Source organism: Bemisia tabaci, chromosome 4 (genome assembly GCF_918797505.1).
Source record: "Bemisia tabaci chromosome 4, PGI_BMITA_v3".
NCBI classification, from domain to species: domain Eukaryota; kingdom Metazoa; phylum Arthropoda; class Insecta; order Hemiptera; family Aleyrodidae; genus Bemisia; species Bemisia tabaci.
This window is the reverse complement of record NC_092796.1, coordinates 10,920,576-10,937,286: the sequence shown is the minus strand read 5'-3', so window position 1 is coordinate 10,937,286 and position 16,711 is coordinate 10,920,576. Positions and strand designations below refer to the sequence as shown.

Genomic DNA, 16,711 nt, shown 5'->3' with positions numbered 1-16,711 from the left:
TCACACATGCAAACATCTCCATTGCACATTACACCCATTTGCCCAGCGACCGCTTCATGTTTGGCGCAATGTGTGAAGTATTCATGCAGTCTTGCAGGCGCTAATATGCGTTACGCGCCGACCGGCGACCGCACTGTACTTGGCGCAGTGCGTGAAGTATTCATGCAGTCTTGTAGGCGGTAGAGTGGCAGTCTTGTAGGTCATGAAGCACGGTGCCATGAAAATCAAGCAACTTCCTTCATGACAAGTTGAGTTATGTATGAAAGCTATCATTATGATATCAATGTGTGGCAAACAAAAACGGGTCATTGGGCTTTTGGCGAACCGCTCATTAGGCCAAAGAGATTGGGTGAAGAAAGCACCCTGCACCGTGGGTGAAAATTCCCGCGAGCGAATGAAATTTGGTGAAACGGCATACAATCGCCTCGCAGAGCTGGGGAAGGTAAGGTTCTTTTGGAATAAGGAGCATAACCAAACATTTAGGGAGGCAGCAAATTTATAAAAGTGAGGGGGCAAATTTCACAACCGAGTTTTCCAAAAACTTCGACTTTTTCCGAAACTTCGAAAATTGATCATCATAGCATCATCATCTAATTGGACTGCATTGTGCAATTTGGAACTATGAATATTTTGGCCCAGTTTAAAAAACAACGTATGTGCCGTTGGTGTCCCTATGCACATAAGTGTTTTTTGCAGATGAGCCAGAATTTATAGTTCCAAATTTCAAAATGCAGTCCAATTGTAAGTTAAGATTTTATCGTTTTTCGGCGTTTCATGGCATACTGACTCCACAGTTTTGAGCATTGTACAAGTTCCTGGAAATTTGCATCTCAACCTACCCCTTATACTTCATTTTTCCCCTGTTTTTTTGTTGCACTAGGTGCTTCTAAAATTTCTAAGGAGACCCCCAGGGCCGTAGAAACATTTAGTTTAACCACAAAACTGCACTTGAAAAATTTGGAGGATCCTGAATTTTTTGCGGATCAGACCCCCCCCCCCCCTCCCCCATCTTGCCATAATCAGCGCGCCGCGCCGTCTGATAAGGCAAGAGACAAAACCGTAACAAGCCAGTACGTAATTGCACCGAATTGCTCGAGATCGTGAAACAGTGTAGGTAAGCGGACCGATAAGGAAACGATCGCTTCCGATCTCGCACGAGTCCTCATCGGCCTTTAGCTACCTTTTGCTTCTTCTTCCATTTTGAAATTTTGATCAGTCAGTTTTTTATCAGCTGTCAGCGGCGTCGTGCGTGTCCGTGCGCGTTTGTGATTAATCCGTGTTCGCGGCACCACATGGCCTTAGCGCCTTGCTCTCTGTCTGTCACCCTTGAAACTTATTTTTGTTTTTGATTGTGTCAAATTCGTCAACCCCAGTTTTGTACGGAAGGTGAATTAAAAGTGCGCCGCGGTTTTTTGTTATCGTATCCTCAATCATGTCCGATAGACCCGTCCGAGTGTGGTGTGATGGATGGTAAGACCACTTATCAATTATTGCACGAATAAGAAAACACGAAACCACTTCATCTTGTGTCTTTATGATATTTTAATTTGATGATGATCGCTATACCATAGGAATGCGTGCACTCTCAAAGCGACGGTTGCAAGAAATCGTGTAATCTAACCTCACAGTTATCACCTTATCACCTTGATTTTGAAAAGATTTAATGAATTAAATATCGGTGTTTGGTTTTACTTTTAAACTCTAGGTAGAGTTTAACTATCTTTAGTCGTTTGAAAGGACGTAAATTGTTCTGATACTTGCGTGAGCCAAGTTACTGAGGAAACTTTGATAATCATAACCTTACTTTCTTGTTTATAAACAGAAGCGCTCGCAGTGTAAATATTCATTCTTATCTTCCTGCCTAATTTTAGACCGTGATGTAACACAAAATATCTTTTGACCTTAATTTTTTTAATCTTCGATGTACAATGCCCCAGTTCTATACCCGGTTGAATCTTACAAGAAACTAACGTTACCAAGTATTGATTATGTGAAGGGTGCCACCGCCCTGATATTGGATGCTCCTCTGTCTTAATGAGCGCCAGATTAATGGTCATCAATTCTTTAATTCGTTGACAAATGCAAATGCAGGAGTGAGTCAATGTTTTGCTACCAAAGCAAGATTCTTATCTCAAAATATTCGCTGTGTCATTGTAGCCGTTCTGTTTTGTAGACGGGTAACGGTCTTGGGGTGATTTTCATATTCTGAACCAGATCATTTTCATGGATTTGCTCAGCCACTCCTAGAATATCTCATGCTTAGATATCTTCTTAAGAATATTCCTAGGGTGAAATGAGACAATTTGAAAGAATCGGCAGAATAATTTAAAAATAGCAATGAAATTTAATGGTTAATTTTTTAGCTAAAATTGGTTGGGGGTTGTATGTTAAGCTCCACCAATAATATTTTAAAAAATCCCTTCTCCACTGAATGGCTTACAATTTCGGCTTTTTAGTGAAGAATTGAAAGAAGAGAGGTGAAAAGCAGACTACCTCCCTTTATCTGTGAAAAAATTAATTAAAATTTGAGTGAGTGGTAGAAAATATATAAATCTTTTAGACTGGTAGTGTTGGGTGTAGATTGAATGGGCTTCAATTTTGTCAAGTTTTTTCATCCGTCTGATTAGATTTAGAATGGCCTGAATGAAAGAAATCCATGTGACTTGACTTCTTATCTTATCAAAAAGTACCTAATTTCAAATTGTAAAAGTTTGAATGGAAGCATCACCATTTGAGACATACGATCAAGGGCTACATTCTAAATAGGTAAATAACTGCCAACACTCCTCCCCCTTCTTCCATGTATGAGCCAGTTAATCACACCGTTTTTGGTGGAATTTCTGATGATCATCATACCTTGAACCTCTCACTAACTTTTGAGATCTAGCCGGGAATGATAACCGATTTTAGTGCAAAAAAACCTCCAATTTAATCGCTATTTTTTTATTTTTCTGTAAGTGAAAAATCAGGTCAATGTGAAAGGAACACTGAAATGAGGTGTCAAGTGGATGTTTTTCAGAACTTTCATTTGCACCCCGAAGTCTCAATTAAAGGTTTCCTGAAGAAGCCAATGTGCTCCTCTCGAACTTTTTTCAAACTTGAATCATTCGGTTTTCATAACATGAAGCTCTTAGAGACTCTAGTTTCTGAGAGTAGGTGTAACAATCGAAGTAAAATGCTGTTTTTCTATCACTTGAACAACATCATTAGATTCCTACCAATCTATTCTATCTCTCTTATCTCTATCTCTGATTCTATTCAGTACTTAATCCTAATGGCTGTACCCTAAAATTTTTGTTTCAGTTATGACATGGTCCATTTTGGTCATGCAAACTCCTTGAGACAAGCCAAAGCTCTCGGTGATTACCTAATAGTTGGAGTTCACACCGATGAAGAAATCACGAAGCACAAAGGACCTCCTGTCTTTACTGAACAAGAGAGGTAAGTTCACTGAAGATATTTCAGAGTCTTTATGGTCTAGGCACTGGATTGCCTTGTGTCATTCAGGGAGAGTAGGCTCAAAGCTTCTTCCTTTGCATATTTTTTGAAGCTCAGTTTTTTGTTGGAAAACATTCATGGTACGGTAACACCAACCCCCCCCCCCCCCCCCCCATCTTGATTTTATTTAAACACAAAGAAGCAAAGAATGTCATGAAAAAGTACTTTTTTACTTTTCTGAATTAAAGTTCATGAAGTAAGTGAGGAGATAGACTTTTTCGAAAAATTTCCTTTTGCATCTTAGTGTATGCCTTGGTCCTTATTCTCGGCAGTTGAAATCGGGGCTTTTTCTAGTGAACTCAAAATGTTTCAGGCACAAGAAGGTTGGAGGAAGGAATTTAGAAATTGTCTCTTTTTTTTCGTAAATATAGAATGAAGCTAGTGTAACTGTGCTGTTTGCTTCCTCCTATAATTAATTTCCAAGCGATTTGTATCCTGAACCCCCCTGTCAGGCTTGACTTTCTGTGTATCTCAGAAAAAAAGGATTATTAGGTACCCTGCTTGAGACTACCTTGTTTATCAGATTGTTTCCTCATTTTAAAAAATTAAAAAATATTCAGGATACAACAATAAGTAACTATACCAAGGTTGCGGCTCAGTGTCATCAAATGGATAATTTTTTAGTAGTTACCTAGGTACTTAAGGAGCTGCCCATAAACGACCTCCAACTTTTTTATTGAAATTTACCCTCCCCCCCCCCTTTCAGTCACATGTCTGACAGTGTTGTAACCCCCCTTAAAAATCACGCCAGGTCAGGTCTGAGTCGATCGCCTTCCTACATTGAGCACAAAAGATCGGAGCCTTGCACCGCTTTCAACTGGAATTTTCTGTTAAAGCTATATGACTGCTACGGTATGATCAGGAAACGGGGGAAAACCCCGCGAAACTACAGAAATCAACGAAGACACGTGTGCGCGCTGTGTGCTATGCGGTGACGCAACCGAGAAAATTCGCGGATAGCCGCGAACTTACGAGCGACTGCGGAAATTCGGTAAAAGCCACGATCACTCATGAGAATCTGCGAGTGGTAGAAACTCGCAAGATTCCCGTCGCAGCGGGTGAGTTGCCACAAATTGCGATCGCCTATGAGTGAGCGTGGAGCCAATAATAACCGCGAAATAAAAAAAAAAAAATACGTGACTATAGTAGGGCCCACGAAGAATGGTCCCTGAAAAATCGGGCGAATGGAATAGGTAAACGCACGGACCATGTAAATGACAACGCTGCGAGGTCGAGCCGATGGAACGCGAAAAGCTATTGTATGCGAACCGCTGCTGTTCCTACCCCTATCTTCAGGTCAAAATTCTTAATAGGAAACCTTTTCGGAAAAAAAAAATCAATTTCTTGTAATTTTGCTCCAATCTCTTCGTTCATTAGATGGTTGAATTGCTTGTAAAATTCTGAACTAAATGATTTGTATAATTGTAATTTACATTTTTTATTTTTTCCTTGTTGTAGCGAAGTCCAATTATTATTTATCTCATCGTATCTCGAATTGTAACTTCTCTGCTATATGACCGATTTTTATATTTTGAGGCCTCTTTTTAATCTTGTTTTAACAGATAGTAAGGAAACACTTGCTAAATCCGTCTTTAAAAATTTTCAAAAAATGTTGGTTCATTTGGGTTGGACGGAGAGTCTGGAAAATACGCATGAATGTAATTGAGGTTTTCGAGTGGCTCAGCTCAGCATTGATTGATGCACGCGTCGAAGACTGGGCTAGGGATGTCGATACTTATCCGATACTTGCAAAGTATCGATACTTTCGATCGATACTTAACGATACTCGGCATCGATACTCCACGATATCGATACCATGCAGTATCGATGCCAAGACCCCAGTATCGACGGTATCGATACTTAATCTGATTTGGCCATGAAGAAGGCCTCTTTTTCTTTTTTAAAAAATTCTCTCCCCGCTATTTCACCTTCATGATGCACTGTGACAAACGACGGAGTAATCAAGTTTCTCAAGATGATTATACTTCAATAAAAATGGTAAAAGCTCAGTTCGATAACTGTAGTTAAGGGCTCAAAATAGTTGACTAAGGACGCGAACAGGGCTTTTTCGAGAGAGGCGTAAATCTGGCGGAATTTAACGGCCGACAGACATATGCACACTCAGAATCACGGCATAATTCAGAAATAGTATCGATGGTATCGATACCTCATAAGTATCGATACTTCAGCTCGATGATCGATACCGGTATCGATGCTTAGAGTCGATACCAGTATCGATACCGAGTATCGATACTTCCCTGAGTACCGACATCCCTAAATTGAGGTTTTCGAGTGGCTCAGCTCAGCGTTGATGCACGCGTCGAAGACTGGGCCCGGGCCGCGGCCGGGGCGGAGACCGGAGTGCCGCTGCCGCTAAGCGCCAGCGATTGCAGGAGCTGCCCGCGGGGCCGCGGCGCTGGACTCAAGCCTCGCGGGCCAGAGTCAGACCGAAGAAGCCGAATCGACCTATCGATATGTCGTTTCGCGATAGAGCACCAGATCGGTTGAATCCTTACTCTTCAATGCGCTGGGGCGATTTTGCGATATTAATTTCGTCCTGGCCAGAAAATGAACTTACCCAGCGGAACGGGAATTTCGTGCAGCCGCGTTGACACTGTATGAATCACCCGATTCCACGGGCGCGCAACTTGGGCACTTTCCCCGGGGGAACGGAACTGACGATACGAAAATGACATTAAACACCCACTAATGCGCTTGGGTTTTTGGGGTGCGCTTAGCCTTTGAGTTGAACTGAAGATCTAAAGTCATGAAACAGCAAGAATCTCAATTAAATCATTTAAATAAATTATTTAATTGATGCAAGTGAAGAAGATGCGCGGAGCGCACTCTGGTGGTGCCGCTTTGAACTAAGCCCCGTGCCGTGCCGCGGCTGGCGCCAGGCGCCAGCGGAGGCGCAGGCGCGGCGGGCGCGCGGTGGCCGCTACAATACTGCCGTGCGAGGGAAGAACGCCGCGCCGCATGAACCATCAGATTCAAACTGAGATATTTACGTTCAAAGTCTACGGCATGCCTTTCTGCGAGATTTGCGAATTGTAAGTTTGCGTTTTATCGTATTGACAGCTTGATCCCTTGGCTGTTCATTAGCACTTAGATCATTTGCGATAAGATAATGACTTCCCAGAAAATCACAAAAGAATGAGGCTATGTCGGACTCACGGCAAACCGCCCGTGCAGGCAGGGTAAGGGTTTCACCTCTTTCGTTTCTGTGAGGATTATTTTTGCAGGAATCATTTCACCTGGAACCGAACTCATTAACCTTGCGTGTTTTTAAGGTAGGGCTATTTTAAAAATTCAAATAAAAATTAAAACAGAAAAATAATAATCATGAATGTAACTGCAACTGAACCGGAAATTTCATATTTTTCTGTTTTATTTGCATGTTTCTTTATTTGAATAAGGGGGATGTTAAATTGAAAGTTGGCCTTAAATGAAGAAGGTAAGGTCTGCGCGGAACAAATAAAGTTACTTAAGTAGGGTTAGTAGTCTCCTGATTCTAGTAAAAAATGAAATCCTTTTTTCCCCTCTGCAACCTTTGTTTTTCTCCCTTTCTTCACTTACTATCTTGAGGAGACTATTCCATATTCATCAAATTATTTTTTTCATTACTATGCTAGGGAGTCTCGCGAGTGTCGCAAGCCGCATGTCCGCAAAACATGGGGAAAAACGCCGTGAGTGCCACTCGCGTCCCGAGTTTCCTGGGCATACACTGCCGTTCTAAGGAAGAACGCCGTATGAACATTCGAAAGTTGCCGAAATTCCCATGATAAAGCTAGCATAGTAATGAAAAGAGTAATTGGACGGAATTAAACAGAAAGGAACCAAGCCACATCGGGATCAAACCGAGAAAAAGAGGTTCAAAGTTTGGCTCCTGCATAAGACTCAATGTAAAAGATGAACTTCAAGTTCAATTTCTGCAAAATTTGCTCCAACAAAAACTTTTAACTTTTGGCGATAGATAATAGAGCAGTGGTTGTGTTCAAAACCACACATAACTCCATTTTTTCCAAAATGTGGGTTGGTTCCTTTCTGCTTAACTCACAATCAGTCCAATTTGATGAATATGGAATAGTCTCCTCAAGATAGTAAGTGAAGAAAGGGAGAAAAACAAAGGTTGCAGAGGGGAAAAAAGGATTTCATTTTTTACTAGAATCAGGAGACTACTAACCCCTAACTTTATTTGTTCCGCGCAGACCTTACCTTCTTCATTTAAGGCCAACTTTCAATTTAACACCCCCCTTATTCAAATAAGAAACATACAAATAAAACAGAAAAATATGAAGTTTCCGGTTCAGTTGCAGTTACATTCATGATTATTATCTTTCTGTTTTAATTTGTATTTGAATTTTTAAAACAGCTCTACCTTAAAAACACGCAAGGTTAATGAGTTCGGTTCCAGGTGAAATGATTCCTGCAAAAATAAACCTTAAAGAAACGAAAGAGGTGAAACCCTTACCCTACCTGCACGAGCAGTTTGCCGTGAGTCCGACATAGCCTCATTCCTTTGTGATTCTCCGGGAGTCATTATCTTATCGCAAATGATCTAAGCGCTAATGAACAGCCAAGAGATCAAGCTGTCAATAGGATAAAACGAAAACTTAAAATTCGCAAATCTCGCAGGAAGGCATGCCGTAGACTTTGAACGTAAATATCTCAGTTTGAATCTGATGGTTCATGCGGCGCGGCGTTCTTCCCTCGCACGGCAGTATTGTAGCGGCCACCGCGCGCCCGCCGCGCCTGCGCCTCCGCTGGCGCCTGGCGCCAGCCGCGGCACGGCACGGGGCTTAGTTCAAAGCGGCACCACCGGAGTGCGCTCCGCGCATCTTCTTCACTTGCATCAATTAAATAATTTATTTAAATGATTTAATTGAGATTCTTGCTGTTTCATGACTTTAGATCTTCAGTTCAACTCAAAGGCTAAGCGCACCCCAAAAACCCAAGCGCATTAGTGGGTGTTTAATGTCATTTTCGTATCGTCAGTTCCGTTCCCCCGGGGAAAAGTGCCCAAGTTGCGCGCCCGTGGAATCGGGTGATTCACACAGTGTCAACGCGGCTGCAGGAAATTCCCGTTCCGCTGGATGAGTTCATTTTCTGGCCAGGACGAAATTAGTATCGCAATGTCGCCCCAGCGCATTGAAGAGTAAGGATTCAGCCGATCTGGTGCTCTATCGCGAAACGAAATATCGATAGGTCGATTCGGCTTCTTCGGTCTGACTCTGGCCCGCGAGGCTTGGGTCCAGCGCCGCGGCCCCGCGGTAGGGATGTCGATACTCAGGGAAGTATCGATACTCGTATCGATACTGGTATCGACTCTAAGCATCGATACCGGTATCGATCATCGAGCTGAAGTATCGATACTTATGAGGTATCGATACCATCGATACTATTTCTGAATTATGCCGTGATTCTGAGTGTGCATGTGTCTGTCGGCCGTTAAATTCCGCCAGATTTACGCCTCTCTCGAAAAAGCCCTGTTCGCGTCCTTAGTCAACTATTTTGAGCCCTTAACTACAGTTATCGAACTGAGCTTTTACCATTTTTATTGAAGTATAATCATCTGGAGAAACTTGATTATTCCGTCGTTTGTCACAGTGCATCATAAGGTGAAATAGTGGGGAGAGAATTTTTTAAAAAAGAAAAAGAGGCCTTCTTCGTGACCAAATCAGATTAAGTATCGATACCGTCGATACTGGGGTCTTGGCATCGATACTGCATGGTATCGATATCGTGGAGTATCGATGCCGAGTATCGTTAAGTATCGATCGAAAGTATCGATACTTTGCAAGTATCGGATAAGTATCGACATCCCTACCCCGCGGGCAGCTCCTGCAATCGCTGGCGCTTAGCGGCAGCGGCACTCCGGTCTCCGCCCCGGCCGCGGCCCGGGCCCAGTCTTCGACGCGTGCATCAATCAATGCTGAGCTGAGCCACTCGAAAACCTCAATTACATTCATGCGTATTTTCCAGACTCTCCGTCCAACCCAAATGAACCAACATTTTTTGAAAATTTTTAAAGACGGATTTAGCAAGTGTTTCCTTACTATCTGTTAAAACAAGATTAAAAAGAGGCCTCAAAATATAAAAATCGGTCATATAGCAGAGAAGTTACAATTCGAGATACGATGAGATAAATAATAATTGGACTTCGCTACAACAAGGAAAAAATAAAAAATGTAAATTACAATTATACATATCATTTAGTTCAGAATTTTACAAGCAATTCAACCATCTAATGAACGAAGAGAGTGGAGCAAAATTACAAGAAATTGATTTTTTTTTTACGAAAAATCTTCCTTTGAAGAATTTTGACCTGAAGATAGGGGTAGGAACAGCAGCGGTTCGCGTACAATAGCTTTTCGCGTTCCATCGGCTCATAGAGTACATAGAGTCGTAATGTAAATGGGAGAGCTGGCGCCATGTTCTGCTCGACGAATTCCGAGCCCGGTGTGCGCCGAGTTCGGGTCGCTTTTTCGATACATTTTCGATCCAAAATGGCGGTGTGGAATACATGGTAATTCCTATCTCCGTTGTTGTTGTTGTTGTTGTCATCGGATGACCGGGTACCTGTGTATCGCAAACAATCGATTATGTATCGAAAAAGTGACCCGGCGTCACACAGGAGTCTCGGAATTCGGGACATGGAAAATGCTTAAAAGTGGCGCCAGCTCTCCCAATTACATTACGACTCTATGTACTCTATGCATCGGCTCGACCTCGCAGCGTTGTCACTTACATGGTCCGTGCGTTTATTCCATTCGCCCGATTTTTCAGGGACCATCCTTCGTGGGCCCTACTATAGTCGCGCTTTTTTTTTTTTTTAAGTTTAAAATGATTGCAAACATCCTTCGGTTGACTTTTCCGTTAGTTTTTCTTTTGTTGCCGAGAATATTTAGAATATTACTACTGTTAAGCCATGTGTTAGCATCTAATACTACGAACACTGCTCAAATTTCATTTTGACGCTTAGATGCAACCATTCGGGCTCCTTGGGTGTCCGTGTTGCATGCGCACCGAACTTAAGGCGTTTTGACTGTCCTGGCACTCGCCATTTCACAGTTCATCTGTGGCGAGGCGCGAGGATTCAAAATAGCAGAGTGGTTTCAAATCTTCGTTTATAACAAAGATATCTCCCAGACATGAATTGTAGTATACAGGCGTAGGATGTGAGTATCTCTTGTGCTTCAGTTTCGATATCCCTGTGTACTGAGCATTATTTATAGAGCAACTATTCATGCCTGAGAAAAGTTTATCCTGAGATGTTATCAAAGTTTAAATGAAGAATTGAAGGCTCTCTATCATTTTAAATCCTCGTAGTAAAGCGCGCTGCACCAAAAACTAGCCTTCCAGAGAGGTTGGACAAGAAATCTTCAACTTGAACTGCAAATTTTGATGTCAATTTTTTCACATTATAAATTGTGTAGAGTGCCCCTTGAAAAAAAATTGTACGAGACAATCAATAAAACCGTTTCTGAAACCTCCACGTTTCGTATTATCAGCGGTTTGAGATTTTAATGTTTTTACATTTTGCTCGATTCCTCTCAGTGACTCGCTCCCCTCAGCGCCGCTGGTGAGGCGGTCAGTGTCTGAAGTCAAAACGCCTTCACCCCCGTGCGTATGCAATATGGACATCATTGGAGCCCGAATAGTTGCACCCAGACGCTATAACAAAATTCGTCAAGTATCCTTCGTACGCGACACTGTCCGGAGCTTTGATCGTTTCTCTTTTACCTTAACATGATTCCAGCGTTGCTCATTGTGCCGATGAAGTTGTCCATTACTGATTTTTATCGTGACTTTCTCAATTTTCCGGGAAATGCATTATTTAAATGTATTACAACATTGCCGGCATTCGAAATGGCGAGAAGAATTGGGTATCTGAGCATGATACGTAAAGTTTCCTTCAACCAACTTCAATGAGTCGTCCTTTGTTTGGATTTTTTTTCTTTTGAAAAACTAAGTTTGACGTTTAAGTTCGAAATTCTCAAAGAAAACTCCTAAAGAATCGCACGAAATTTGGAAGAAAAACGATGACCTCCAAAAACTTAAGTGCGACAGGAAATCTGCAACATCACAAGCCTAAGTACACGTATATAGTCATCCCCCGGTCAAAGTATCACAAGCCCCATGCGGATGTTTTTCGGATGGGTGGGGGCTAGTAAGGGGGCACTTAGAGCCCCGAAGCCCCTTTCTCTTTCAAATATGCCTCCAATCGGTTTTTCTTGTAACGAAAATTATCGGACCAGCCACTGCTGTGCTGCTGTGATAAGGAAGAACGCCGTATGAACACTCGAGAGTTGCCAAATTTTTCCGGATAAAACATGGATTTTTGAGGAAAGTTATGCATATTTCTCCGTGATTTTTTCGGATATGTTAGATCAAATGCGAACAAAATTATCTGACAAATTCGGGAAAAATTATTCTAAATGTTTCCAGTAAATTCGGTTTTTAGTAAGGCAAATATGGCGTCATCTAAAGGCTCATACGGCGTTCTTCCTTAGCACGGCAGTATGACTCATGATTATTACCTTTTGCCGTTCAAGATGTTTGGAGGTTATATTGGTAAAACGCGTGTTTTTTTAGCTTGACCCTCCCATAGCTGTGTCACTTTCCATCATCGTCACTCCGATTGAAGGGGAAAGAACTCGCCACCCTGCTATTCCTATCGATTTGCATTAGCGCGTAAATCACATTTTCAAATTAGCTCTACCGGAGCATCGGGGGCGTATCTCCACGCGATCGGTAAATCGAATCAAAAGGGGGGCATGCTTTTTTACACCGACGAATTTTCCTCATTTCTCCGATGCGCAAAAGCGCATTATTTATGCATTATCTCCTCCCTCATTCCGTCACATTATCGTTTCTATCATTCGTGTAATGTGTTGACACATCAACCCGCTTACGATCGAAGGAATCTACCGCCATCGCTCGTTCTAGTCAGCGGGGTGTATAGCATCAGGATTTTCCCGATTTTATCAGGATTTGAGGTCAATCAGGATTTAATCCCGATTTGATCAAGATTTGAAGAAAAATCGGTCGTAAAATCAGGATTGGAGAAAAGTCGGCCGTCCGATCGGATTTGTTTTATCGCGCTATTTCTGTGAAGTTATACATTCGCCTCTTTATCTCTACAAAAAATCAGGATTTGGAAAAATTATGAACTCGGAATTGAGCAGTGAAAAAACAGGATTTGGAAAAATTATGAAATCAGGATTGAGCAGTCAAAAATCAGGAAAAATCAGGATTTCCCAAAATGAGAAAATACTAGACACTCTGGTTATGTATCTTCCCTTCAAACAGTCTATGGAATGTAAAGTTCAATTTTCCATGTTTTAAGGTCTTATATAAGTAGCTCAAAATGGTGGATAATATCACTTGACTTCCGTGAAATTCGATCCACAAACGTCATCCCCGCACCATTTTTCCGGACAGCAGTTTTTTTTTTTTTTTTTTTTTTTTTTTTTTAACACTTGGAGAGTGTTGTTCCGAAGAAAAGCGTCCGGAAGAAAGTAGTGTAGTAATTTAAGTTAAATGTTTGACCACATAAATCTCTCATTTTAACCTGAAGATTCGAATCTTGACATCTTTGATCACATTTCATCCAAATTTGAATGGAAATTTTGGTTGCATTTCATGGGATTTATCGAGTGAGTACAAGTATTTATTTCGCAATACTTCTCTTGCCGTCGAATCCGAAGATTCGGGAGTTACTGCGAAATCTAGTGGAATTTTACGGAGTTAGTGACTCGGAACGCAGGAAAGTAAACGGAAACAAGTTGATAAGGTCAGTGGTCACTGGTCAGTGTTTGAGCGGCAACTTGTCCTAGAGTCACCGCCTCCGTTCCAGTGAAAATGTAATGAGTCAGCCTCGGCATTGCCAACTGATCGAAAAATGCCCTGATTTTTCCTGAGAGACATATTGATGTGAATCAGGTGAATTTTTCTCCAGAGTCGGCAAAAATACGGAAAGCGCGTCATTCCGGTCGGCAAGACAGATGCTCTTATTTGTAACCTCGCTGTCATATCCTCATAATATTCTCGAAACATAATTTAGATTGCATTTTGCAAAACAGAACCCATAGCTGCGGATATTGACAAGATTGTGCAATGTACATTCTTCGGTGTAAAATTACTGAAATCATGCAGAAAATCAAAGTTACGTAGGTAATTTTCGTCTTGAAATTATTATTTTTTATTTTTCTTCCCCTCCAATATTGAACTTTAACAGTTTATTTTATGAAGGTTTGGTTACGGATTTTTTTTTTTTTTTTTTTTTTTTTTTTTTTTTTTTTTTTTTTTTTATTGAGTTTTTAACGGAACCGTTCAAGACCACCATCGGACTGAGTTTTGACGAAATTTAACCATAGACCCATAAAATTGGGGTGCTCATCAAAATCGATCCTCTGATGGCATCCAGAAATTTTCGCGATGATTAAGTTAGAGCTTCTCTGTATTTACGACCCTCTTTTATTGCGTCGGAGAGACTGAACAGTAGTTAAAGACAGTGCAGTGATATCAATGACCAATGTGCGAAACCACACATCTCCGTTTGCAACGTCGCAGACTTCCTGTCATATTTACCGTATTTTTTCTGCGGAAAACGAGTCGATGTAATTTATTGGAATCCACCTTGATTTTTTTTTCTATCAGCAGAATACCCTTTAGGAATTTCAAGCCTTGAAGTTGGCTCGTTTTCCCTCCGAAAAAATAAAATAAGAGCGGAAATTTTACTACACCGCAATGGAGATACGTGGTTTCGTACTTTGGTCATGGATATGTAACATTTTAACATCGATGGTCCATTCGTCGCACTTTCATTCAGAAATGATTCACAACTGCGTAAAATCATCGTGTTTTGTTTGTGATTAAAAAGTGTGTCGACTCCGATCAGTCTCTGCTCTGTCACTATCTGAATATCAACTTGAACTTGCACTTGTTCCGATTTTACGTTTCGGTATATCAGGAAGCTTTGCCGTCTCGCCGCACAGTGGATCGAGTCAGTAGGAGAGGCCGGACTAACTTCGAAAACTTTAAACGCTTCTAACTCCGTTTATACAAAACTTTAAGGTTTTAATAGTGGTTCCATTGGTTTTCTCGTGAAATTTTCTTGCAGTGACACCCCTTGATTTTTAAAATGTGTCGAAATACACTTCAAAATTCGAAGTTTTTGTCAAATATTTTATGTCCGACCTCACTAATTAACTCAATCCACTGTGTGCCGCCACAATAAGCGCAGTAGTGGCGCCCGCACTATTCCTCCGAAATTTTCGAGGATTTTCTCGAAAAATGGACGACGTTGGCGTATGAAGTTCGAATTTTGCGCTACGCCTCTTTCATTTTTTTTATTATAGTAATACAAAGTTGCCAGGTTGTATCATTAGATTGAGATATTTTACAGGGGTTCAAAGGGTAATAGTGCCGATTTTTCAGCACAATCTGGTAACAATGTTAATATGAACACATGAAACTCTTCCCTTCTTTAGAGGCATATCCGAGGATGATATCTAGATTTCTTCCCCTCCGACCTCCAAAAATAAGAGAAGAAGGTGATAAATTACCATGAAAACTATCGAAAATTACATGCCAGAGATGTTTGATTCCCAATTTCTTTTCGAGGGAGGACCCTGGACTCGCAATCAGCTGCCCCCGAAGGGAACTGTTCACTACCTCTCCGGATTTCTGATCATAGATCATAATTAGGCACATCGCAGCTGAAGTTGGATCGTGTACAATGAATTTTTTGTTGTGAAAAAGTGGGGATCAAGAACATATTTTATGCGCCTGCCTTTTTTGATAGTTCGAAGTCTAAAAATAGAGATAGTGATATTATTCGTGCATGTATAGCTGAATCATCAAGAAACAGCATTTTCCTACCTGCGAGCCTCGCACTCTAAAATGCGCCGCACGCACCGAGTTCGGTACTTCTCTTTATAGGTTGGCTAGACTAACCTATCTACGACAGTGGTTTCAATGCCACCACATACTGAGATGAGGTTAATGAACTGATCGATGGTCCGGCTGCGTGCGCCCCCCCCCCCCCCCCGGTGATACAGGGGGGCCCTATCCATGGAAAATTTAAAAAAAAAACTGTACGGATCCAAAATACTAATTTTTTTAATTGTTACAAACAACTTAATTGTTTAATCAACAATCTCTTTTTTCCGTGTCTTGTATGATGCTCGGAATAGCCGCATTATAATACATTTCGATGGTCCCAGTCCCTATTGGCACACAATTGAAACAAACCCCACGCAACAAATTCTTCAGGACACCAAAGAAAAGTTTCCGTTGAAATCTTCAAATCAGATTTTTCGACTCGCCTCGATCGAAAATGGGTCTTCTGAAAATTTTGCGTCTGTGCATTGTTTCTTTTTCGCGCGGGCGGTGACACGTGACTTTCGATGATTTTTGGAAGTATGGTAAAGGCCGTAGCTCGCATTTTTTCTAAAAGTGCTGTTCTATAGCTGTCGTAAGTAAATTGGATGCAAAGGACGCGATCACAAATGCAGTTTTTTGAGTCTTTCCTTTTTTCATGTTTTTTCGAGTTCCGGGTCGTTGGGAAAGTGAAGGTCGATTATTAGCGAATTTTTGCGATCGAATTGAGTCGAATTTTCCGCGAGAGGACGAACAATAAGTTGGTTCGAACTTTATAAATTACAGCCAACCTTTCTCATAGCTGAAGAAAAGTCCCTCTGTCTTCAAAACGGCTACAGTTTTGGTTTCCCGTGCTAGTAAAAATAAAAACCACGCCAAAATTTTCGACCAATCTCAGGAGGCGGCTTTGGCGCCAAAAGTGGACGCTGGAGGAAATCAAGGACGGCGAATTGGACATTGTCCTAGTTGGAAACTTGCCATTTCTACCATAGCTACAATTTTGCCTTTGAATCGATCGCTTTGGTATCTCCCATTCGTGCAAGACCATTTATGTGGGTCAAACAAATTTATGCGAAATCCGAACACGGAGGGGACCAATAATGAAACGTTAGCTTTTTAGGTCATACTTCCGGCACCAGTGAAATCAAAAGGTCAGTCAAGCACTTCAGCACCTCTAAAAAATAAGGATCTTACTTTTGCAAGTACCACAATTTTAGGAGATAACCTTTAACACCCTTTCCGTGGATTTATAGCTTCTCTATTTGTCTTGTTTTCTCCTTCTTTTTCATTTATTCTTTCTAGGGACACTGTGCACGAAGCAGAG

The 16,711-nt window shown here is 41.4% G+C and overlaps 1 protein-coding gene across 1 annotated transcript in view; it reads left to right on the top strand.

The window, feature by feature from the left end:
• The first annotated feature begins 1,206 nt into the window (after nucleotides 1-1,206).
• The window catches only part of Pect (phosphoethanolamine cytidylyltransferase), a 39,951-nt gene continuing 24,446 nt past the window's right edge, over nucleotides 1,207-16,711 (top strand). Inside the window, exons 1-2 of the mRNA XM_019046162.2 lie at nucleotides 1,207-1,470; nucleotides 3,304-3,441. Of these exons, the coding sequence (XP_018901707.1) occupies nucleotides 1,433-1,470; nucleotides 3,304-3,441 (176 nt within the window). The 5' untranslated portion in view covers nucleotides 1,207-1,432. The remainder of the gene's footprint in view (nucleotides 1,471-3,303; nucleotides 3,442-16,711) is intronic.